The following is a 26862-nucleotide window of genomic DNA, read 5'->3' as shown; positions in this document are numbered from 1 at the left end:
ATTTTATTGTTAAAAATGAATATATTAATGTTTAAAGAAAATTCAATTAAACATAAGGTATTTTATTTATAATGATTTTTGAGCGTAGATATAATACCATTGATCTGAATAGTATAATATGCAAATATGTATACGTGTACCAAAGCGCATATTAATAATAAAAGCCCTGCAAAGGTCACGATATCCTTGCACATACAATAAGTGTATACCCATTCCCAAAACTGGTATTGGCGATTGCATTATATCGGCAATGACTTTATGCACTCGACCTTCGATTGAAGTTGAAGAAAGCGCGAAAATTTCTTCTACAAAGTCATGCGTTTAAATTGCTTCGTTGCCGAATCAAAAGCGAGCAATGTCAATGGCAGATCTGCCTTTCTAATATCTAAAAAGACGGTCAAGTTCCTCGGATCATACGACTCGTTAGTTATGGTTTGTCTAGTGATGAATGTACATATTTATAGAAGCTATACGGTTGAATAATGTTTACAATAATGGTTATTATAAAAAATAGTACCGACGTACATGAACTTGGTGAAAGTGAGATGGATTTATTTATTCGTTAGAAACTAAGCGAATTTTTGGGTTTGACGCTTGACTGCGCGTTTGCATCACCGCGCGCTTTCCAATGAAAATTTCGGTTAAAGATAACTAAATCTTTAATATTTTATGTAAAATAATATTTTAAATGCATGTTTGTACATATTCATTTTGACAATAACGGCACAATTAAAAAAATATATTTTAATGTCTTTTAGTTTGAAGAAGGAAAAGATATTTTCACACAAAAGCCACTATTAAGTCAATTTCATAACCCTTCTTAATGATTTTTATATTTTTTCTTGTAACTGGTCCAAAAATTATCAGTTCCATTTAAAATATTAGGAATAAATTTAAAATAAGGGATTAATTATGATATTGCGAACTATAGCTCAGTAATATTTTAGTTAAAAACGTATTAAATACATATTATATGTATAAACGACAAATCAAACCTCTCGTAAAAATACATCAAACATCAAATTCGTTGCTACTTCGCACTTGGTTTGCGCAGATTATTTTTCTTATAAGATTATTTAGAAACGAAAGGTAACACCCCCACGGTGTATGGCTGAGAGACAAATAGTAATGGATTCTAAATATAATGTAAAGGTATATCGTAGAGCTCGACGGGGTATCTTATGATGCGTTTCGTCATGGAAAAAAGTACGGGAACCGCGTTCCGGCCCTACAACACCTCTGTCCAGCACAAGATCACAGCCGACAATAATTCAAATTGACACCCCAGCAGCTACATTTCCATATATAATCTTTATGGTATTTTATACATGCTTAATAAAGAATCTGTTACTAGCGTCTATTTTGGCTACAAAGTCACACCCCTTCGGCCCTAAAACCCAAACAAGGTATTTTGTGTAGTATTCAATGGCAAGTTTTGAGACTGTATTTTTCATAGTAAAATATATTATTTTTTAATTGTAAAGCACACTATTTCTTCAATGCAACGTATATTGTTACGCTGAAGTCCTTAAAATTACCATACAAAAGAGATTAAAAACGGATTATTGAATCAGCGGAAACAATATCCTGTAAATATACAAATAAACGAGATTGTCAATATATTTTTAAATCTCGGAATATTATTAATACCAAACACTAATATTGTCAAAGAGTAAATACATAGACAAAGATAACAATCGGAGAAGTATGGAAGGTGGAGGAGTGAATGACATTTTAAGATTCTGTACCTGATAATTATAAACGGTGCTTAATAAAATTCCGTTTATAATTATCATGTAAAGAAGTACAGTTTCCTCAGGTAATAGCATCTCACGGTCGTTATTTTCGGCACACGGAATCGAACCGAACCAATTACGACCGATTAGCGACGAAAGCGCCGCTTCTACTTCGTAATTCTCATAACGAGAGAAATGGAAAGTAAAATTCGCGATGATATAACGTTACTGGAAACCTTGAATGTCGAGTTTAGAAGCGTCGCGTCGACGGTTTATAGCGAGCGCTGTGGCTTGCAAAACGTTCGGTGAAAGTCACCGTTTGGCGAGAATCTCTTTCTCTCTGAAGTTCGAGATGAATGTGTAAATTAAATTAAATAATTTGGAGGTTATGTCAATGCAATTTTTTGTGTCTAATAAGGATCTTATAGATGGTAATAATAATAATAATTTATTCGCCCACTAAAACTCCGACTCCGAACGTTGCACTGTTATGTATGCTCGGTATTGCTCCTGATAATCTTAGTTGTATTTAAAATGTAGCATAATATTAAGTGCTCATAGCTTACCGTTTGCGTGGGTTAAAGTAAAACAATCAGAGAGTGGGAAATGATACTAAAGCTCATTTGTATATAATTTTATATAGGAAATTAGATAAACAAACATAACTATAATAAAAATAATTGATGCGCATGCGTATACGGAAATAAATAGCCTCACGAATTATTGCCTTTGTTCTGAGCTACATGTAAAGTGCAAATTTAAAATTCAAGTACTTGTTCGTGTATGTATATATAAAATTGGCATAAGAGAATGCTGTGACGATTTATAGCGTGCTATTATTTTCTTCACTAGGGAAATGCCGTTTGTATACTAACGACATAATTAAAAATCATCACCCCAGTGGCGTAGCTAGGGTATGCGCCGCCCAGAGCGATCCTTAAAATTGCCGACCCCCATACATTTTTTGCAGGGTCATAAAGTCAGCATTTCTTAAAATTATAAATTAGTTATTATTAAGCTCTTGTTATTCGTAAATATATATGTTTTAATGCATTCAGGGTTAAGAACCACACTAGACGATCCCATCGCGAATATGCCGCCCCCAAGAAAGTGCAGCTACGCCACTGCATCACCCCTCTATACTGTGTATAAGTAATAGCATTAATACTTTTAATACATACCTATATGAGGAAACACATAAAATTTTGTTAGCCAATAAACTGCGAAATTTTGTTTTAAAAATCCTTTACTTTTTTGTATAAAATACACAGCAGTTTTATTGGCAATTCAAAGGGAACATATTATTTTTATTAATTTTTACCGAAATTTGAAGTTTTTGTAATAAATAGTATGTTTTATTTCACACGACGAGTATACCCGCCAGCCGCACCAAAATAAAGCTTTAGATTGACGTATATACACGTCTGACGCAGTTAGCAGGTTTTTTAATTACTGAAATTTTGCATGGTTACTTTTTAAGACCCTGCTCAATACATAAATATGTATAATGCTGAAAGGCATTCTTTAAAAAATCTCAGTTACAAATATAACATACTTTAAATAAGGATCACGGCGTGTTTATTTAAGATTGTTTTCAAAAGTAATATCTGATTCGATCTATATAAATGTCACCAATGAAGCTATATTTTTACTGGCATTTCAGTGAAATCATATCAGAATATATTTTGACTGGTAAATATATATTTTTACTAACAAAAATATTATTTAATATGCTGCTCTAAAATGTCTATGAAACTCATTTTTTTAATATAAACCAAATAAAACTAACTATGGCTTTTGAACTTTCATTAGGTAAATTTATTTAGATTAGGTTTGAGTTTGGTTTAATTTATTTTAAAAATTGTAGTATTTTGTCAATGGACGTGACGTCGCGATTTTGTGAATTTCTGATCATATGGAAATACATATAGATCATTATAATGGAGCAAATATATTTTTACTGGCTAGGTTAGTGGAATTATATTTAAACTAATAAAAATATAACATCACTGTAACATATATATAAATAACAACCAGTATTTTTCAAACTTTTATTACTTATTTTGCATACTGTCAAGTATAAATATAGCATAAGTTTTGTAATGTATTGGTTTTTATGTATTATTTGTAAGCCTCAGTGGTTGTCAAGTTCACACCTCAGTCTATTGCACAATCCGATTTTTCTCGCGCAAACTCGCAATCAAAAGGTTAACGATCGCTCGTTGTACAACGGGAAGAAAGTGCAAGTTAAACGCAATTGTATTGCGTTGGCATTGCGTGCCGTGGAAATTGAATCGGACGACAAAGTGTGTTGGTTTTCACTCGCTGTTGACGGCTTTCGAAATATATACATAATAATGATGTGATCTACTACTCAGTAAAAGGATATCCGATTTGCTAAAGCTATATCCGAATATATGGGTATTTCAATAAATTCATCGGCAAAACTGGTTTCATGGTCAAATTCACAGAATTGGGTCATGTTTATATATCAAGTAGGATTTTTAATGTAAACCTTGTTAATTAAATTACACCGTAATACATTTAATACGCTTATTAAATAAACTAATTGTATGATGCTAATATTTTATTAGGCGTTCAAAATATTAACAGCGAACTTGACATTGTAAATTTGTATATATCAGAATAATATTAGCATTAACCTTATATTTAGTTATTGCGTATTTTGGTTATTTATTACATAATTAAATAAAAATATATAAAAATAAGCGATTACAGAAGTCTTTTGGTAAATTCCGAATAAAAATCTTTACACAACGATATTATGGATTGAGCAGCAAGAAATTTTATGATTTTTCCTTAAAATCCAGTAATTTATAATAAATAGAATGTCAGCATATAAGAAATATATTGTAAAGTGTTTAAGAATAAGTCTTTTCAAGAGAATATAATCCTTGTGTTAATGAGCTACTATGATTTAAATGATAGTTTGACTTTTTTATGAAAAATAATTTTGGATACGCATTAAAATAAAAATACATTATAATTAAATAAAAAAACTATATCGTATTAGTAGGTTAAGGTTATATACTTAAATTCATATATTTAAACATAATTCATACATTTTTAAGACATCCTGTTCACAGCAAATATATATAATGTAATTGCAATCGTACGTTTAAAACCTATATTTTTAAATTTTTGTCAAGACGACGATCTATAAAATAAAATTTAGTTGAAAAAAATATCGGTACAGATTTTTTGGTAAATTGAAAAAAGTCTTGAAACTTTTAAATGAATTTGAACTAAGTTTTAAAAAAGGATTTTTTGCAACGATTATAATGTATATATTTAAATGCAAAAGTCTTGTACAAAACGAATACAGGGCTTTTGCAATAACATTAACAAATTTAATGCTTTGGCATTGAAAAATACGATTATGGAGCCTTTTTTAATATTATTATCTATTATAGTTTGGCATTTTTTAATAAAAAATTATTGTGCTTTAACATAAACTCAAGGAAAAATCAATGTGTTTATAAAGAGCGCATTAAAAAATTCTATTGTATATTAAATGGGTATATCATCAATTATTATATTTTAATACCAAATTAAATCTATTTTAAAAATGTGGATTTTTAAACGATTTTTAACTGCATTAATAATTTTAATTAATATCGATAAAAAATGAAGGCAAATATTGATTTGCTAAGCAATATTTTAGTGATTTTTTCTTAGAATATTTACTGAAATTCTATGATGATATATGCTAAACTAATCAAGAGGTCGAATTTTACTCAATCTAATTTATACAAGACTTTTGTAATAAATATTTGTATTTATTTATTTCAAGAAAGTTGTTCTTTATTTTTTTACTAATTTGTCTAACTTGTTTGGGTTCCTATGCATTATGGTGTCGACAAAAGATTTATGTATTTTTCTTTGTACGAGTAAAATTATAGCACGAGAATTATAAAGTTTTGATTTTGCGAAGGCACTGTTTGTCAGAAATGGTTCGGTTTGAAAAAAACTAATACTGGCGATATTCACATTGAGAATACAACAGAATATCTCTGTTTATTGATGATGAAAGAAAGATTCAGAAACACTGTTGAAACTAATCCAAAGACAACTGTTTGTGGATTAGCTTAAACAGCTTCGGACACTCGCATCAGACTTAGAGGATATTCCTACAATTGTTTCAAGACATCTGAATGCCAGAAAAACAGTGAAAAAAAAATGTACAAATGGGTACCGCACGAACTGATCGAAAGGCAAAAACAACATGTTTCGAAGTCTGTTTTTCATTAGTTCTCAGAAACAATAGGGAACTATTTTTAAAGATAATTATGATGAGAAATGGACTCTACACGACAACCAAATGAGATCAGGACAATGGTTAGACGGCAATGAAGCTCCAAAAAATGCTCCATCGAAACCAAGTTTGCACCCAAAAAAAAGTGATATTCTGAGAGCAATAATTATCGATCATTTAAATAATGCGAGACTATTACAGTGGAATCATATAGTAAAAAACATGCATAGAAAATTAACCATAAAATACGCGATGTTGGTAAACAAACTTAAAACGATATTTCTTCACGATAATGAGACATACTGTTGCAACATACTGTTGCAAATTTAAACAAATTAGAATTGGAAATTTTGTCTCATCCCCCATATTTCCTTGACCTTTTCCGTGTAGATTATCACATTTTTTAACATTTAGACTCATTTATTCGAAATAAGAAATTTAATAATCAAATTTATATTAAAAAAGCCTACGACGACACAACATCTTAAAACTAAGATTTTTTATTACCAAGAGATTCAATAATTGTTAAATCGTTGGCAAAATACCATTTCTGTAAATTAAGCATATTTTAATATTTGCAATTGTAGTTTTAAAAATATATCGTTTATATCACACATAAAAAAAATCGGCTATTTTATATGAAACAATATAATATTTGATTAGTATAAATAAACATAAAATAGTAAAAAAATAATAAACGTGACTAATTTTTTGTAATTTTTTCTAATGAATAATTTTTTCCAGCGCTAATTTTTATTAAAATACTGTTTGGTCGCGAAGCGTTTAGATTTTAGATATTTAAAAAAACATATTATTCAATCCTTACATTATCGCGCCATTTAAATTAAATTTTTTTTCGGTGTGACACATGAAGCCGCCACAGTTTTTATCTGAAAATTATTTAATTTACTAAGCTATAATTTTTTGTTAAAATGACCATTGGTTTTTTTTTCAAAACAGTGAAAATCGACCGCCGTACATGTACGGCGATACCGCTTAAAGGGTTAAAAATAGCATAAAAACGAGTACAGACCATTGCCGTAAGCATCAATAAAAAAACAAAATTTAAAATACACATCGGTAGAAATTCGTCGGAATTTTTTTGTTGCAAATATACAATATATATGTTAATATGTTTTTAAACTTTTATAGCTAAATTAAATTTAAGATTTTTTAAGTCAGTGATTAAGTAAAAAAAATATGAGGATATAACGATTGCAATTTATAAGTTCAAAATTAAATTTTGATGCAAAAGGTAAATACGCCAAAAATAAGATAATACTATTATTACATATAAATATATTTAATTGAAGCATTTAGTTTTCGCTTATGTATATATCAAAAACCAGTATTTTTAAGTACTCATTACAAATTAATGTCATAGCAACGGTCATGTGTGGTCCCGAGATATATTAATATAAATATATAAATATTAAATATTATATTTTCGTGATTTTTACCAAATTAGTGAATTAACTGATTATTTTTATAAAAACCAAAACCTGTTCCTGTTATTTGGCTTTATATATTCATGCGTGTTTTTTAAACAATAATGACTTCATAATAAGAAAAAAAATATTATTTTGTTCCATAAGTATGGAAGATTTAGGTTACATTATTAGGTACAAAAATATTTGAGCTGCATAAAATAATTCAGCTATATGTTTGGAATTAATATAAAAAAATGTACAATATATACATATCGGAATTAGTAGCGATGAAAATCTTTAGGTATATCTAAACTGCGTTTACGCCTGTTAACATGTTCTTGCCTTGGAGTTTTCAATTTGGATGCAATTTTAGAGTACGCCAATTATTACAAGACGAACCTGATCTCCAAGATGCGTTGACATTCAACTGAATCGAAGTCATGATCTTCAACAATGCACTCGCTGTGCAACCGGTCCACCTCCGAACACCACTTCCGAAGGTTTCGCCAAGAAACGAGATCTCAGTCAGAGTCAAGTTATCAGTAGTAGCGCCGCGACTTTCGCAGCGAGCGCACGTGTCGCCGTCTTTTTACCGCCGCGATAAATTTCATTAACATAAAACACCGTAAATTGATCAAATTCATAAATTGATGACCCGCGTCACAGATAACGAACAATTGAATTGACAGAAAATTCAATTAAAAGTTTGTCATTTAACGATTTTAAACCACCCCGCGCTTGAATCTCATTGGGGTTACCACAGTGCAAAAATATATTAGATTACGAAACGAAACAAGTTATTATATTAGCTGTTAGATAATTAACGGCTTTCAAGTGAAATTTTGCAAAAGCCTAAAATAAGCATATAAATGGGTTTTTTATTCTAATGTGTATATTTTTATTTTATTAATCAGAGTTCACACGATTCATAAATGTATGGTATATAATGTTCTTACGTTTTATCAGTTTTTATGTTAATCTGGTTTCGTGTACCGTTTCTGGACAAGATAAAAAATGCAGATTTTTGGCACAACTCAAAACCGCTAGGGTAACCCGAATAGAACCGCAATTCGATGGTCAAACATAATCATCATTATGTATCTATGTAGCTAAAATCTACACCAAAGAAAGTAGACCGCACGGTGAAATGTGAATCATGTAGCCGTTTTTTTCTTTCTCACTTCTTTTTATACACCTGTAGTACCAAAATCATGAGGTGTTCCATTGATTGATCGTTAGAAAACATTTCAATCTAAAGAAATACACAATGGTCTCATACATACATATGTGAAAAAGATCATTAACCCATATTCTTATAGCATTACCTACATTTTTTATGTCTATAGCCTAAAATGTTACATTTCTTGTTCTGTATGATTTTTGGAATTTATATATTATCTAATTCGTGTGATACTTATTAAAATAATGTATAAATGCCATTGACAATATGATACATAGTCGAATTCCAAAAGAGTAATAGTAGCAATAACCCGTTTTTTGACCTTAATGAATTCCGATCAAGGCTAGAATTGCTGAAATCTTTATTGATATACAGATAGAGAGCATAATACTGGTGCAAATAATTCATTGTTAGGCTGTAATTGTCTCTAATCTCATGATCAAATAAAACTCATCTCGCGATGGATATTTCTTCTTAAAAGTAAAGTAGTTTTAAATATTCTTCTAATAAATAGATAAGATTTTTAACAGTCACGATCATATAAATCTTCTTAATGGAATTAAAAAAGAACCAAGTTATATTAAATTATATAAATAAATCATGAAAGAAGAAACACTAGCTGAAGTTAACGGTGTAGTTTTTATGTCGATACGATGTACATAAGTTATTGATTATTCTTTTAAAAGAACCATGAGTTAAAATCTCACATGAACTCCGACATTTTGTGATGCTAATGAGTTTGGAATTCATAAACACAATGAAAATTATAATTATAATTCTGATCCTTCACCTCAGATATAATTTTTTCAGCTTTTATAGCCAGACGTCCGGATATTTTGGTTTAACGGAAGACATTTTTCAGTGGTCAGTCGACTGAAAGACCTGAGTTCAAATCCCATATGAACCGTTGCGTTTTTTTTAATTTCTATCTGGAAGATCAGAATTAGTGATTATTATATAATAATAATTCCGATCGATCTTTACAGATTAGGTTTTTTAATCTCACGGATGAATATCGTGATTATTAATTCAAATCGAGTTAGATCGTAGATATTGAAGTCAGAATAGCATAGACCGCAAAGTCTAGATTGGTAACCCAGAGACCGTGGGTTCGAGCCATAGTAGCAGAATTTTTATTAAAAAAAATGCGCTATTATAAAAAAAAACGGTCTTAGCTGCAAAGTGATATTTATTGATTATAAATTAAGGGGCATTTTAATGGGGCGCCCCAATAAATGTGTTATATTCTAAAAAATAGTGAAAATATAAATAAAAATGTTATAAGTATAAGCATGAGCGTTTTCTAGATGGAATTGGATGGTAGCGTAGACTAAAAGACGAGACGAGATTAAACAATTAAACTTGCAATCCCTTTTTAAAACTCAAGTGAGCAATTAAAAACGACAAATTCCTTAGTATAGTTCTCAGAATTACGGTTAAAACTACCTGCTAAAATATTTCGGTCAGACTATGCACTTGTAGAGTTACACACCATGGCAAAGGCTGTAGATGCCATCGATTTCTAGTGGTTAATACTTACTTGAAGGTATTAGTTATGTCTGATTGACTTACACAATTGGTACAGATTACCTCGTTGTAATATATTAGGCTTACGCCGGACCGGTTACAATGAAAATTAAAAAAAAATAAAGTGAAATCTCTTTTTAACGAATACCGAAATAACGAAATCTGCAATTTGTTCCCGAAAAACTTTCATATAAAATGTTTTCATTGTAACGAAGACTGATCTCAGTATAACGAAATATTTTAATTTTAATTTAAGAACGACGTTACAACTTGACACAATATTTCTCCGAATTCAGTTCGTTCTTGACATGGCGTGTGTCGGATGTGTTTACAAGCGACATTCAAAGTGCTTCGCCAATCCTCAAACTTTTTTTAACATTTTATTGTGTTCATTACAGTATCCTTAAAAATAGTCAACCTTGTAAAAGGTTATTTTGATGCTGTAGGTAATTAAAAATAAAATAAAAATATATCATCTTCCTTACATTCAATATAACGAATTTTCATATATAGCTATACTGAGATTTCACTGTATTAGGTATAAAAATATATAATAATGAACTACTTCAGTTCACAGAGAATATCAAATATGTACATACATATATATAAAAAAATATTTTTATTTATTTACTGTAAATATTTCGTTGCAACATGACATTAGCCCTTGTAAATGTAAAGTCTGTATTTCAGTAACATAAATTTTATTATTATAAACTAGGAAATTCTATGAAAACATAATCTGTGCTGATCGATCGGAATAATAATTATACAGTACTAGACAACATTGAAATTGAAAAACACTATGGTCCATATGAGATTCAAATCCAGGTTTTTCAATTATCAGTAACCGACTTACATCACTGTTCTATTGTGCTAGTCGACTTACTAATAGTCATTGATCATCAATTAGAAAGCTATGAGTACAAATCTCAAATGAACTCAGACATTTTTCTATGTTCGGATTTAGTAATTACGACTCATATAATAATTATAATTCCAGTTTAATTTTTACTTGCTTTACCTTTTCAAGACAGACGTTGATTGTTCGGATTTTTTACTGAAAATTTGTTTTAGATATCCATTTTTTAATTCGATGTTCTCTGAGACATTTTTCAGGCTGTTAATACATTAAAAATAAATGTGATTAGTTAGAGTTGATCTAATATCATATAAAAATCTGAGCTCATCACAAAATTCAGAAATATCAAAACATTTTTTTTATGAAGTATGAATTCATGAACCTTGACAAGTTTATTTTTCAAATGCAAATTTTAGATGATATGTTTACTGAAAAAATCAATGTTTATGTCTGAGCAGCGATATTTTTATCCCTTAGGATTTAACTATTTTTTTATAATTTTGAGCGCAAAACGTGATTTTTTAGATTTTTACCGTTCGCAAAATTAACACCATCTCGAAATTTGGCAACAACACTTTTTTTATAAAAGCAAGTATCTATTATAATAAGTTTATCAGTTAAATAATGAAAAAGTAGAACCTTATTAATAAAAAATAAATGAAATAATAAGAAGTTATTTTTTAATAAAATAAACATTGTTTTAAGACTTCCATTAAAAAAATTATACAGTTACTCGGCGCTTCCAAAAGTCGTTCCGCTCATATGCTAAATTTCGCCCATTTCTAAATCACCAAGCCGTGAATTTCTGAAGCAATCAAAACGGAACTCTCATAAATTTTAGAATAACGGTCGATGCAATGTGATCCATTGACATTTATATGACAATACGCCCGCGAGTGTTGTGAGTGATGGTGTTTTGGAATCTGGTCCTACGCGGCCCGTTGATAAACCACAAGGAAGTCGCCAACCAGCCACAATTTTCTTTCGGAGACCACACTACTTGCGTCGTGAGCGATCGCAGGGTGGCGACGTCATGACCAGCTGGGACAGGAGCGCCAAGGGCGAGGAAGACTACCTGTCCCACTGGACTTCGGGGGGCCATTTGGACGCCTGGGCTTTGGCCGGGCGCTGCGTGGAACAGTTCCAGAGAGGCGGAGCTGTGGCACTTCTGGAAAGCCTCTTCGCTCCGGACGACGAAGACGACAGAATAGACTGGAGGAGATACAGTCATCACTCCAACAGAGGTAATCTATAAGAGCGTCCAACCTAGGCTGGACTTCGGCTTCAAATTATTCAGAGATAAATATTTTTTGGATGGAAACAACTTTCTTTTCTACAATACATAATTTACACACTTCTGCAAAAAATATAATAACGTAAAGATTAGTTTATATATAACGTAATAAATTATGTATACAAATATTGAGACTTAGATCTAGATGTTTTCAAATATCTTCAGACCTAATAACTGTCGGGATTGCGTATAAAGGTCAGAAGATTGCGGACCCTTGGCGGTCACAGTTTGGTAATTTATATGGAAAGAACCAGTCGCAAGGTTACTCAATTTATGGTTAATAACAGCGGTAGAATGCCGTATAGTTGAGAAATACCTTTACGGTAAAACCTAAAAGGGTCAATTTTAGGAATAGGCGTTTCGTTTCGAAAATTGATTTGTTGTGATTTGAATAACAACTTGCTTTTCACAAAAAATAATTATATACTATGTACCTGCAGCTAGTATACTATAGTTTCAAGATTTTTTTTATAAAAGGTATAAGAACATGGACTAGAACGAAAATAAGTTTTTTATGAATACTTTTTTAAACTAGCTGTTAATTATAACATTTATGTTTAACTCTTTTTAAATTTACGAAAAAATCTAAATGTACGATACGTTAGTTCGTAGCGTCCTCTAATACAACTCCATTGTTTTGAATCTCAATGAAGTGAAGTACTTCCTGTTGTCACAGAGATATCTCTACAAGATGGATTAACCTTTACCGGGCAAAAACTTTTTTTTATTGAATCCACTGAGGTCCAATTTATTTAATCACAGAAGTTATGCTTCTTACATATTATTTATATATCATTTATCGAGCGTACCCACTGCAATTTTTTACGGTTTTTTTGTCAGATATAGAAAAAGCGTTTGACACAATATGTCATGAGGGTTTGATTTACAAACTGTATAAATATATGATCCCCGAATATTTGCTAAGCTTTATGCGCTCATATAGAAGCTATGTTGTTTCACTAATTAATGAACACTCAATATACAATTTTATGAACTCCTGCAGCTGGAGTTCATAAAATTGTTTCGGGCCGTTTCTCTCTATCTTGATGTATACAAACGATATTCCAAAATTTAAAAATACGCGTTTATCTATGTACGCTAAAAATACAGACATTTTAACGAGCGCTTACGGTATTAAAGAAATCACGAATAAATTATAGAAATCTTTTGAAAACCTAAATAAATATTAAACCAGAATAAAACTGTAAATTATATTTACGAAACGTATACAAACTTTGAAGTGAAAAGTGCAGTAACGTAAAATGGAAATCTAGCGTTAAATACATAGACTTACAAATAGAATCCAAGCTTAAATTTAACACAATTTGAAGCTTGCTGCTATTGAGTCCTTCAGACCGAGCTTAAGATATTAAACAGAATGAGCACACTTACTAGAAAAATAAAATTTGAATACACAAAAAAATAATCAGACCCGTTTTAACATATGCTTGCCTGATGTGGAGTAACATCACCAATACTATTTTTTCTAAATTCCAAGTCATCCAAAATAAAGCTATTTCTATTTCAATATTTAAGTAGAAAACATAGGTAGTAGTCTACATATAACAGCAATAAAATGTCATTTTCTTACTACAAATTATTATAAAAATATGTTGCGTAACCACACTAACTCTCTAATCTCAAGTATCAGAGACTACGATATAAACAACCCTAAATAAGCACATACATATAGCTTTAGAGGCTGAAGAGTACATTTTAATGGTAACAGATCTTCAGCTAAATATACTTTAATTAGCACCTAAACTATTTTTTTATTTCATAAACATAAATTGTAAAATTGTTTTTCTAGCTTTCCTCCCTTAAATTGTAACCACAAACGTTTTATTTTATATTCGTATTATATTGTAGCTAATAATTAAATTGTATATAATAGCAAAGAGAAAACAATATTTTGATGGTCGTTTAACGATCAATAAACTTTCTGAACAATAACAGTTTTCTATCAAACTGTTTCTGAAAGATTAGGCTTTCGGGTTCATTAAATACATTTAAAGGATGCTTTTGAAATATTTTCTGTATTTTCTATCTTCATTTTTCGAATATCCATCGAGTGTGTACAATAAATATTTTATTGACGAATTCCAAAAAACATTGAGCAATATTTTTATATTAAACATGGCGATATTTGGAAATATGCTATAAATGCAACGTTTGATGATCGCTTCGAGCAACGTTTTCCAAAACAGAATCCACGTGTAAGGGCACAGTTGTACTAAACTGGTTTCACACGTGTAGCACCAACATTTTACATGAGTTACTCACATAAATACATTCCATCATTGAATTAAATATATAGTGTTCAAGTTCAAGACTTCTCCATGTTTAAAAAAAACGTTTAAGACCTAAAAAACCAAGTGGGTGAGTTGTTAGCCTTGATCTTTTTAGAAAAAATATATTAACTTCGTTTTAAGACACGGAAAGAGGGCTAGACAAATGGTATTCTTTTGTGTATTATACTAAATTTAATGCTATTTTATCTTTCGTGATCCAAGACAAAACCGCGAAGGTTGACATTTTTCACTCTCATCAGATTCGCTCATCAATCAGCAGCTTTTAAACACAATACTTCTTTGGATAAAATTTCAATTTAAATTCACGTAGACCTTGATGATTGAAAACTTAATGGCCCAACGTCTAAAACATGTCCAGTATCACACAAGACATATTACCGAAACGAAATATCATATATTCATACACCTGTGTTTGTAAATATTTAAATGTCTTATAAAAAATAACTAGTTCAACGGCTTTTTCACTATTTAGGTTAAAATTTGTTAATACAAAAAATATGCATGTTATAACGTTATTTCAAAGTTATGTTGCAATTATGCATATCACATATGTATCTTAAAATTATTATGAAATTTTGATATTGAATCACGATAACATTAATTCAATACATTTAAAAGCTTTTAAAACTCTGATGCGTGAAATTAGATGTAGTAAATCACATGTTTAAAATTATCAATAGTATTGCCTGATGGCTTCGACACTATTTCTAATATAATATACCTGCATAAGTTTGATAAATTTTAACATGTAATACAAATAAAAATAATCAGTGTCATACATGTTAGATTTTTGTGAATTCCAATATGTTGTGATATACTGAGACATAATATTTTGTAACAAACACACATACATATCCGGATTAGTAATAACTTAATTAAACCATATCTTTGTCTTTATTAGTCAATCATTTTATCGGCTTATCGATTTGTTTCATAATTCAATTTTTACTATATTGGTTATATTAGCATCTAACATTTTTTACAATTATGAAATTGTAGGGAGACAAACTGAATGTAACAGGACTTCGTAAAATATTATAGTACATTTACTGGAACAGGCAATGATAGGACGAGTAATTTGTAAATTACGAATTATTTGACAAAGAAATACTCTTATTTATTAAGAATAAAATTATTTAATGGCATTAAAGCTAAACTTAACTTGTGATTCTTGAGATAGTACCCGGTGGCGTAGCTAGGGGGGCGGACCGCCACGGGCGGCACTTGCTTAAGGGCGGAATTTTCGCGATGGTAAGACCGTTCGTGTAGTGTGATTCTTAAACTAAATGCGCTAAAAATATGTATATATACCGTCTTTTTCCGAAAATAAGACACTGTCTTACTTTCTTTTTTGGTCCGAAATATGAGCTAGGTCTTATTATCGGGGGAAGGCTTACTTTTCACGTACAATAAGTAAATTTATATATTTTCGGTTAATATTTATTTTTATGTAGGAATTTTACATTTATTTCAAATTTATTCGAATACAGTCATTTAATTTTCTTTTGGAACATTGTCATAACTAATCAAATTCTGAATTCCATCCTGAATTTCAATCAAGTCCATTTTCTGTTGAATCATTGGTCCGAATCTCTCATGTCCTGCAATATAGCTACCCTTAAATGAGTATTTATTGTCTAAGTAGCCTGATCGAAATGCATTGGAAACACAACAGTCAGTTATTTTATCCCATGAATTCTTTACCCAATTCGCAACTTCTTGTAGACCTTCACAAAATTCTCACGTTGATTTCTCACCATTCTGTTTACAGTGTATTCATCTATCTTCACGCGCAAATTATCCTTAAAGGGCTTGCTTATTGCGATATCAAGTGTCTGGAGATAGGCAGTCATTCCCGCTGGAATCATAATTTTTATTTTCTTTGTCACGAATCGTGTGAAGTTTATTAGTCCTTGATTTCTTTTTGTTCGTATCAACACTGAAGTTTATCCGTTTCTCACTCATGTTTATAATTTTTTTTTTTTTTAATTATTAAAAAAAAATTTTTTTTTAATGTGCGAAATAGCGAATTGTGCGAAAGTCGAACCTTCGAAAGTCAAATGCCGCCTGTAAATAGTGTGGCACTAGCAATAATCGCCACATGTTGGCGTTTATATACCTTATTTTAACTAGGGCTTATTTTCGGGGGAGGGCTTATATTCCAAAAACTCCTGAAAATTACGCTAGGGCTTATTTTCGGAGGATGTCTTATTTTCGGAAAAAGACGGTATATATCCACGAATAGCTAAAAGCTAAGTTAAATATATAAAAACAATAAACAACAGTTTAACAAATGCTGATTTTATGAGCCATAAAATGTATTTTCTTAAAAAATATATTTTGCTGAATGCTGATATTTACTTCGTATGTGTGTATAATATATCGATTCTTATCGTACAATATGCGTCTGTCGTGTTACAACGAAAGACTAACAATAAATAAATACATAACAAGTTGACGAGGGCGTAAATTGAATCTGCACGAAGTTCTACTTATAAAAACGAGTTTATTAACGTCTAATGGATTCCGTAAAATAGCAACCATTCCGTCAGTTATAAAGTTTTTATGCACCTGACTTAAAGGGGCGGCCTATCTGTGAAATACTTCTTTTAAATAAATAGTTTATCTGCTGCTTGTATTTTAAATTATCTCAAATTGCATACGTTATGGGCGGCGGAAATCAGCGGATTTTAAAATCTATTATTTAAAGTATATTCGGTCTGGGCAAATTATATTTATGACTAATAGGTCCATTTTACATTTTAATATTGTACTAAAAACGCGATCATGAAATTGTAAATGTCCTATTTGTTCCGAAATTTGAGTAGCCATATCAAATGTAACGCCAAATATTACTAGATTGGAAATTAAAAAACTAAACGTTTTTTTATTGCAAACTAACAAGGGTTTATAAATAAAAGGGAATATTTGTTTTTTATTACCTCTAATAATAATAAGTTTTTGTGATTTGTAATCGTATAGGCTCAGAAACGCTTTGCTTTAGACCAAACCGCGTCATTCGTGTAAAAAATCGATGGCACACCGTTGCACTCTGGCAGCACTCGTGTTTTGTGTCAATACATTGCGAGCGTAAAAATAGTAACTGCGTCGCCGCGGTTGTTCCTAGTCGTCAGCGCGTTGGTCGATCCTCGCGCTCGGCGCTAGGCGAGGGCAAAGGCGTGGGCGGCTCCATAGAGACGATGTCGCAGGCGCGGGGAGCTATTAAATCGCGCCGGCCGCTGGAGGCGCCGCCCCCGGCGCACTCGACGGCGCAATGGGTCTTGGGTCGGTACTTTCGCGAAAAGCTTTTCCATCACATATACAGAACACAATAAGAACTCCGTTCACGATTCGTCATTTACATGAGATCAATAACCATGTGCTATGGATTAGATAACGCGAGAATGTACGCACTGTCAAGCGTTAAAATCAAACATGGCGCCGATTTTGAATTGATTTTCTCATATACTATATCTAATCGATAAAAAATATCAACCTATAAACTAATAATATTAATATGACAAATTTTGATAATGTATTTGCATGTATTATATATTATAATAAATAACGTCAAAATATACGCACAGTTGAGTTTTTGTCACTAAAAAAAACGGCGCTGATTTTGATGTATTACATTATTTAACGCTATTAAGATTAGAATTTATATTTGCGTAAAACATTAAAAATAATGTATGAGATTAGATAACGCCATTAAGTTTTTTACAATAAAAACATTTTTATTTTATAATTTAACCATAAAAAGTGACGTTACATACAAAGTTGAATGGAAATTTTCAACATTTTATAACAAAATAATACTTTCCCGACGCTCGTATATAATTTGAAGGTTATAATTAGAGTTAATCGATACAATTATGCAAATCACTTCACCTACTTGATACTTGGTATAATTTAAAAATTTATTATCAGCAATTTGTAAGTACGTCAAACGTGTACCAAACACATAAATATATATTAATACATTCCATATTAATACATTACAGCCCGTGACGCGCTTATGCATAATTTACAATTCCAACGTTAATAGCAATTAACACTAGTGTCATTCAATATCAGGAAAGTTGATATCGAAAATCGTATCATTTGTTTAGTACACAAATGTTTTAAACCCCTGAATGCCTTCATAACCAATGACAAAGTTGGATGGTTTCATAATGGTAAACGTTTTTGTCTCACTCGTAAAACTGTCAGATATAGACATAATTGTTAGTCATAAAAATAATGAAATTTAATCTCAATTTAAAAAATGCAAAATAATTATTAAGGAAGACCTGGGTTAAATGTTAAAATCCCGCATGGAACCTAGTGTTTTTTAATATATATCATGTCTGGTATATTTGAATTAGTGATTAGTATATAATTATAGTTCAGATTGATCATCACAGATTTTGTATTCTTAAGTTTTTCCTAATCTTCATCCACTTATTTTGGTTTTTCACTTCCAGAACTATTCTTCAGATCAAAATTTCCAGTTTGTCATTTCTTATACATTTTTAAACTGCTATTTTTTTTATTTTAAAAATGATACAGTATGAAATTGCGAATAAATTATTGACTCGGAATAAATCTTCTCCATTGAAAAATGTTAAAATACACGTTAGGTGTTTAGAGATACAACACAAAAAAACATGGTAAAAACTCGACAAGTACAGCACACTGTTGAAAATGATCATCAGAAAAACGGTATTATTTTTCACTATACCTAATCTAAGAAACTACATTGAAATTCAAGGATAATTATTTTAAGTAGTCTAGTAGTAAATTTTGGCAGGGTATATATTTTTTACATTTGATGAAAAAATGTAGTCTTATGTTTGATGGTAGGCAAAGGCAATTAAACGATTTTTAAAAGCAAAGGCATTTGAAGACCATATTTTATTAGAAATAGCTAAAGATATTTTTACGTGGGTGCAAGACGCAGATTCAAATATTCTTATCATATTTTTCGATAAAATATGTGAACCTACAAGTGTATTTATTTGAAAAGAGCAAAGCAAACTTAGTCTAGTAGATATTATAACTCATAAAACTGCGTTGATATTTATTATTTCCTGTTACTCAAAAATTTTATCGTTAATTTTATCAATTGCAGAAAATTGCAATCCGAGCGGATTGTCAATTTCGCCTCCCTATGGCGGGATCCTGCAACGAGAAGCTGGCACGCAAATCACGCAGTCCTGTCACAGTGCACCGCCCTCGCCCATCGGATCACCCGTACCATCTTCAGCTCCCCCGACGCCCACGCCGCCCTTCATGACAACTCCTGCTACCCACGACCCCAACTGGCAAGCTAGCAGGCCCACTGTCCGAGAGAGGAATGCAGCCATGTTTAACAATCAGCTCATGGCGGACGTTAAATTCCTTGTCGGAGGACCAGGTACAGTGACATGATTGGGTAATATATTATATATTATAGATTCAAGAATGACTTTTTACACTTCAAAATACAGTAGAAGAATTTCGGATTACCAATTGCCAATTACAATATATTTCAAAACTTATAATTGAATCCAATTTATAAAAGCATTTATTGTCAAAATGCATCTATGACGATGAATGATCAAGAAAAGTTCATTTGTAAAAGCTGTAGATGTTGGTTTTTTTATTTATGACTATTTTTGTCAATAGAGAATTTTTTCATTGGAAAAAAACCAACTCGAATAATGTTTAGTTATATTCAGAATTTTAAATTCTGCAACTAAATGATAATTTACATATTTATAACAGGTCAGACTCAATGTATACCGGCTCACAAATACGTTCTTGCAACTGGCAGTTCCGTCTTCTATGCAATGTTCTACGGAGGCTTAGCTGAGTGTAAACAAGAAATTGAAGTACCTGACGTGGAACCCTCTGCATTTTTGACACTGTTAAAGTGCGTTTCTTTACTTGAATTATTGTTAATTAATCATTTTTAACATTGTTCAATCGTTTCAGGTACCTGTACTGTGATGAAATACAATTGGAAGCGGATACAGTTTTGTCTACTCTGTACGTTGCTAAGAAATATATTGTGCCACATTTAGCGGAGGCGTGCGTCAACTATTTAGAAACGAGCCTCACTGTTAAAAATGCGTGTTTACTACTCAGTCAATCGAGGCTTTTTGAAGAGCCGGATCTGATGCAACGGTGTTGGGAGGTTATCGACGCTCAGGTAATTTTGAACGATTTAATGAACAAGTTCAAAGAGAAACTGCTGTCTTCTACGGACTCGTCGAGCGCTTCGTTCTCGTATGCGGAATCGTCCGACGAAGATTCGATAACGTCTTCTTAACTTCGTCGCTATACTTGTTTTTTACAGTACAAAGCAATAATCTGACAAGATGTTATTTTACTAATGTGATGTAATAATATATAAGTCGTAAAGGATAAATGTGTCTAGTCATACGCTCGTTACTTACACCTATAAACTGCAATACAATATTTTATATATTGAAAAACACACGTGTATACAATATTGTAATTTTTCTAAAGAAAATTGCATTGATTTATATATTCTTTAAGAAATTAGTTCCTGTTAATTATTTTTGTTATAATACTCAATACATATCAGTGAAATTCTTTATATGTTTTTATCTCGATTGATTGTACATATTATTTATATGCATGTATATTGGAAATACATGATTTATCAAAAGGCATTGTATTGCAGTTTTAATTTACTCCAATCCCTTATATGATTTTCAAAACCTGCTATAACAATATTTATATATTGATAGATTCAATATTAATATAGTAAAGATATAAAATCAGCTAGAGATCATATACTTAATAACAAAATAACTGAAGACACTTTTTGTAATTAATTTAATATAATAGCAGATTCTGAAATTCAAGAAACTCATACAGATTTTATGTACTTTTAGGCAGAGATGGCTTTAAAATCTGAGGGTTTCGTGGACATTGATATGTCGACGCTGGAATCAGTGCTAGCTAGAGAGACTTTGAATTGTAAAGAGATCAACTTGTTCGAAGCCGCTTTGAGTTGGGCCTCTGCGGAATGCGTCAGAAGAGAAATAGAACCGACGCCTCAAAATAAACGAGCAATGTTGGGAAATGCCATATACTTAGTAAGGATACCTACGATGAGCTTAGAAGAATTTGCCAACGGAGTGGCGCAACAAGGAATACTCACACTGCAAGAAACCATTGATATATTCCTGCATTTTACGGCGAGCAACAAACCGACATTGCTATATCCGATCAAGCCAAGAAACGGATTGAAAACACTTGTAAGTTATGATCATTGATTGGTCAATATTTTAGTTAAAAGAGAGTTGATATTTATATTTTATTATTTTTAGGTCTGTCATCGGTTTCAATCGTGCGCCTATAGAAGTAATCAATGGCGATACAGGGGAAGATGCGACTCCATACAATTCTCAGTGGATAAACGAATATTTGTCGTCGGATTTGGTCTCTACGGCTCTTCAAACGGAGCCGCCGATTACAACGTCAAAATCGAATTGAAACGTTTCGGTCGGATCTTGGCCGAAAACAAAACAAAGTTTTTCTCGGACGGCTCTAGCAACACGTTTCATGTCTACTTCGAAAATCCAATCCAAATAGAGCCAGAGTGCTTTTACACAGCGTCGGCTATCTTAGACGGGGCTAACTTGAGTTATTTCGGCCAGGAGGGCCTGAGCGAGATATACAGCGGAGCTGTGACGTTTCAATTCCAGTGCTCGTCGGAGAGCACAAACGGCACCGGCGTTCAAGGAGGTCAAATCCCAGAGCTGATCTACTACGGCCCGACGAACGTCAGCAACGGGGATGACTGATATTCGCCTTACTCGCTGTGCAGCGTCAGGGCTAAAGTTACCACTTTTCAATTATACTCAGATGAACTGCAGCAATGTGATTAAATTATTAACTAATGTTTTCGAGGTGATGTTGAACACTTTTGATTCACTATGCCTTTACCCGACTACTATTCTAAATATTTTGTTTAATTAGTCGTTAAGATACAATTAATAATAATAATAATAATAATCAAAATGTCAATGATTTAGATATCGTTTTGTGATCCAAGTGTTACTTAAGTCTGTTACGAGTGCGTAACTAAAAAATATGTGTTGGAGTAAACCTAGTGTTTAAAGTTTAAACAATTTCTATTGTATTAGTCATATCTTATCGATATAAAAAAGCTTGCCTAGGTCACGTTGAAACAACTATAAAAGTCGAATATTATACCGAATTATTTAAAAGTAGGAGTCGTGTGGTAAAAATAATAATGGATTTAATATCGTCTTGTGCTGAACTCTAATATCTATTTTTAAGACAAAAAATATTGATAATAAATTATGGCTTCAGGAATTTAGTTTTATTTGTATTACGACGAAAATATTGAAAAAATATAAAATAATTGGTTATTTATATATTTTTTTATTATTTTTACCTATATTTTATACTTATGTATGTGTATATTTATAAACGACGAGTGTCAACGAGAGCTGTAGAATCGCCGCATCACTACTATATTTTTTTATATAATTGTCAGTTCTTACAATCAACGGCCAATATTGTATATTGCAATATTGCTGTAGAAAACTATTTTTATCCCATACAATAGTTCCTCACAAAATGCGAATGAATATATTTATTTCATGAACTCCAGGATTAACAAATGTGTATGTTAGTTTTACTACAATGTAAAAGACCACATTCTACACAACAGCGGTTCGAGTTTAACAAATAGTACATTTGTTATAGTTTCATTTATTTATATTTACATTGCAGTAAGACTCACAGTTGACTCGTCTTATTTACATTAGTAGTTTTATTATTATATTTTATTTACTGGATTATAATCGCCATCTATAAATATACAAGTCTAGATGTTGATTACAAATGCTTTGAGTAGAAGTCGGATGATTTTTTTTATTGAGATTACAGTAACAATATTAATTTGTCTTTGCTTTAGTCAATCACTATTTTGCCAATAGTCTTATTAGAGAGAAGGGTGTTTGTATTTGGTAATACAAACACAACCAATTGGTAAATTGAAAGGTTGTTTTCTTAATAGTCAGTGCCCGAAACCGCTAAAACAATACTGAATTAGATCAAAACAATATTAATTTCATAAATAAGAGGAATATAATAAATGAAACATATGTACTTATAACAATAGGGAAAGGGGAGGTAAGATAATAGTCGAGAGCAACAGGCCAAAACTGCCCTGTGTATTTATACATTATTAAATAACCCCTCAGGGCGACTGACCAATCACAGGACAGAAATTTTAGAGAAACGTGATGTACACGCGTTGAATGATGTTTTTGTGCACTGATTAAAAATAAAACGACTATAAGCATTATGATATTTTACCCACAGTTTTTCTTAAATAACAACTCACTATCATCATTACACTATATTCTAATTAATATCAGAATGAAGAATAGAACAAGAATATTTTATGACTCCGCCTACCGATTATGTCATCAAAATAAATTGACCACTCACAGGGCACGAGTCATTATAATATGCGTCTAGCAAATTTTTAGAACGATATGAGTGTAAGTGTATTTTATTTTTCATTCTGAGAAAAATATAAATGGACTATGATTTTTAGAACCTAATTAAAGATTTATTGTCACAAGTATAAATTTAAATAAATAAATAAAAACTCACCAATTGAAGGTATCTTAATGCAAAGCGCTCTCGATAATTGAAGATATGCTCGCCCGAGTTGATAGCAGCAAATTTGTAAAACATCACTGATATCGATGAGTAAATCTAAATAAATAAAACAAAATAAATACACACATAATACATAAACATATACACAAAAACTTCATAGAACATACGATCGGTGCCTTCTGTGCGACAAGTTATATAAACGCAAGCAGCGTGAATATGAGGAGCCGGTCTACCCTGAGTTAAATGTCGACTCAAAGCCATTTTGAAAAAATTACATGCTATGTCAATGCAATGTTGCTTCAGGTGCAGCTGCTGACTTAAAGCAGTAATGCCTACTTTAGCTTTTCTTATCGTTACTTCGCGAGATTCAGTCGAAACTCCCATGAAAGCTAAAATAGAAAGTATATGATTAAATTAGTGATAATATATGATAGATTAAACTTATTTAAATACGTACATGTTCCATAACCAGTCGCGCCTCCTTTGCTTTCGGCAGAGACGAACTGGCCGACCATAGAAGACGCCCCATGAGCATTCTCTTGAAACTCTGTTTCGGCAACGATTATATTGTCTTCTAGCACAGAACCGCAGTTTGTGCATACTGCGTCACCCCTGGCCGGATCGACTTCGATCTCAGAAGAGCCACAGTTTTTACACTTCCTTCCAGAAGGCATTTTAGACTAAAATTGTGGATAATTATTATAAAATATAAAAAAATGCATTTGCACTGAATAAATTAATCTATAAAAACCTTTAAATGTATCTAAATTAATTAAAATATAATATTTTATAATTTAAATAGTTTATTTAAAACAGGTAGTGGTATTTAAATACATAGTTTCGTTGAACACAAAAATTCATGACATTAGTTTGACAGTTCGTTTTAACTTATTTGGTCTTAAGCTACAATTTGTCAAGTCTAAATTTTTCTATGAAAATTTTAATTATTTAATAATAAGAATAATTAAAATATTTAAATACGTTATCATAGTGTGATTACTAATATTTGTCACTAATTTTTACATTATCATATTTTTCTGCTTCTTTTTAAATTTGGGGGGGGGGGGGGAATTAATCAGTCAGTGATGTTTTTTTTTATATTTCGATTTCATTAAGATTCACAGTATTTCATTAAATGATATGATTTTTTCTGGCCAAATTCAAGGAGCGTTTCTGTTGAAAATTTACGTCAAGAGCAATAAATCGTGCTATGGCTGTCGCAGTGGAAATTTTCGGTTATCTAGCGTCCATATTAATAGTTTTTATAACAATATTCTCCTATTGATCAAAATTCGGTTTAAATATACTTCGACCGATACTTTAATATCAGAAGTCCGTAATAATATCATATTTTTAAAACATAGGGTATTATTGAAATGCAGACAAACCATGGAGCAATATACGAGATGCGATGTCTGTTTGTAATTTTTCTTCCGTTTATTTCCCCTTAGAGATGATTTGGGTTCATATAACTTCACTATAAAATACACATTCATTCTAATATTTATATAACGCATGTAAATTAATAATGGTTGGTTTGTAATTGCATATATTACTACGTATGGAAAAGTCAAAATCATATAATTTTACTAGCACCAGTCAGATAAATTATAATTTCACTGGTAAAAATATATATCTACCGATGAAAATGTATTCCGATATGATTTCACTCAAGCGACATATTTTAAAAAATATTTTCAGTACTGTATATTTATATTTTTTTTTTTAGGGATAACCCGTAAAAAGTTGGCCAGTTAGTGGTTGTTTTTTAATATTTCGATTTCATTAAATAACATGCATTTTATTGGCAAATTCAAGGGGGGAGGGGAACAAATTCCCTCCTCCAAACTACGTCCCTAAACTACTGATATTGGAGCTTTAGGGACTGGCATTTGATATTAGTATTTTGGGGTGTAGATTAAATCAAAATACAGTAAGACCCCGCCTAGCGCTGTTTTGGTTTAACGCTGTTTTATTTGAATAGGGTACTCCCCGAAAATCGCCTGTTGATATCAACGAAATAGTGGAACTAGCAACACAAACGGGTGTAGGTGAGGTTGATGTGCAAGATCCTGAAGAGATTTTAGAAGAAAGAGCAAAAAGTTTTTCTAATGATGAGCTCAAGGACGGAACTCGTTTAACTTTGTTTCCTATAACGCTCTACTTTGCTGGAACGTATCCCTCGCGTTAAACGGGGTATTACTGTAGCAAGTGTTACAATATGCGAGTTTGTGTTTCTATATCATACTTAAATAATTGGTTTCCATTTACTTTTGATTTTATGATATTTCGTTTCTTTTTGACATGAAACATCTTAACTTTAATTTAAATTCGGCATATTATAATTTTAGTAATATAATTAGCATAAGAACATTTTATATTTCGTATGCATTAATTTAAGACACTTTTTTATTCTTGTGCACAATATCTCACTAATGACATAATACATCTAATTTTCAATAGTACCAACACAGCATTTAGACATCATACCAGTGGCTGTTCGTCCACTTGGGCTGCATACCTTCTAGTATAAAATATGTCTGTTTTAAATATTTTTATGTGCACAAATGTCAGTAAATTATTTTTGT

At 31.3% G+C, this 26862-nt stretch overlaps 2 protein-coding genes across 4 annotated transcripts in view; one reads left to right on the top strand and one right to left on the bottom strand.

The window, feature by feature from the left end:
• LOC148233167 (BTB/POZ domain-containing protein 6-B-like) overlaps positions 1-22948 on the top strand; it is a 28666-nt gene extending 5718 nt beyond the window's left edge. The window contains exons 1-7 of one of the 3 annotated variants that reach the window (XM_088189289.1): positions 7987-8146; positions 11738-12252; positions 19728-20012; positions 20363-20510; positions 20573-20789; positions 21502-21867; positions 21940-22948. In XM_088189289.1, the coding sequence (XP_088045415.1) occupies positions 12042-12252; positions 19728-20012; positions 20363-20510; positions 20573-20789; positions 21502-21867; positions 21940-22416 (1704 nt within the window). In that variant the 5' untranslated portion in view covers positions 7987-8146; positions 11738-12041 and the 3' untranslated portion in view covers positions 22417-22948. Of the gene's footprint in view, positions 1-7986; positions 8147-11737; positions 12253-17674; positions 17900-19727; positions 20013-20362; positions 20511-20572; positions 20790-21501; positions 21868-21939 lie in introns of those variants that run through there. The other 2 variants (XM_088189287.1, XM_088189288.1) reach the window with 2 other exon arrangements.
• Positions 1-25156, bottom strand: part of Brf (Brf RNA polymerase III subunit) — a 37870-nt gene extending 12714 nt beyond the window's left edge. Inside the window, exons 1-4 of the mRNA XM_088189284.1 lie at positions 25026-25156; positions 24732-24954; positions 24442-24663; positions 24266-24370 (exon numbers count right to left, since the gene is read on the bottom strand). Coding sequence (XP_088045410.1) covers positions 24266-24370; positions 24442-24663; positions 24732-24948 — 544 coding nt within the window. The 5' untranslated portion in view covers positions 24949-24954; positions 25026-25156. The remainder of the gene's footprint in view (positions 1-24265; positions 24371-24441; positions 24664-24731; positions 24955-25025) is intronic.
• Between the last annotated feature and the right edge of the window lie 1706 nt (positions 25157-26862).

The sequence above is a fragment of the Plectrocnemia conspersa genome, unplaced genomic scaffold (assembly GCF_051122295.1).
Source record: "Plectrocnemia conspersa isolate PC_06_02 unplaced genomic scaffold, ASM5112229v1 ptg000008l, whole genome shotgun sequence".
NCBI classification, from domain to species: domain Eukaryota; kingdom Metazoa; phylum Arthropoda; class Insecta; order Trichoptera; family Polycentropodidae; genus Plectrocnemia; species Plectrocnemia conspersa.
This window is presented reverse-complemented; position numbering and strand designations above follow the sequence as displayed.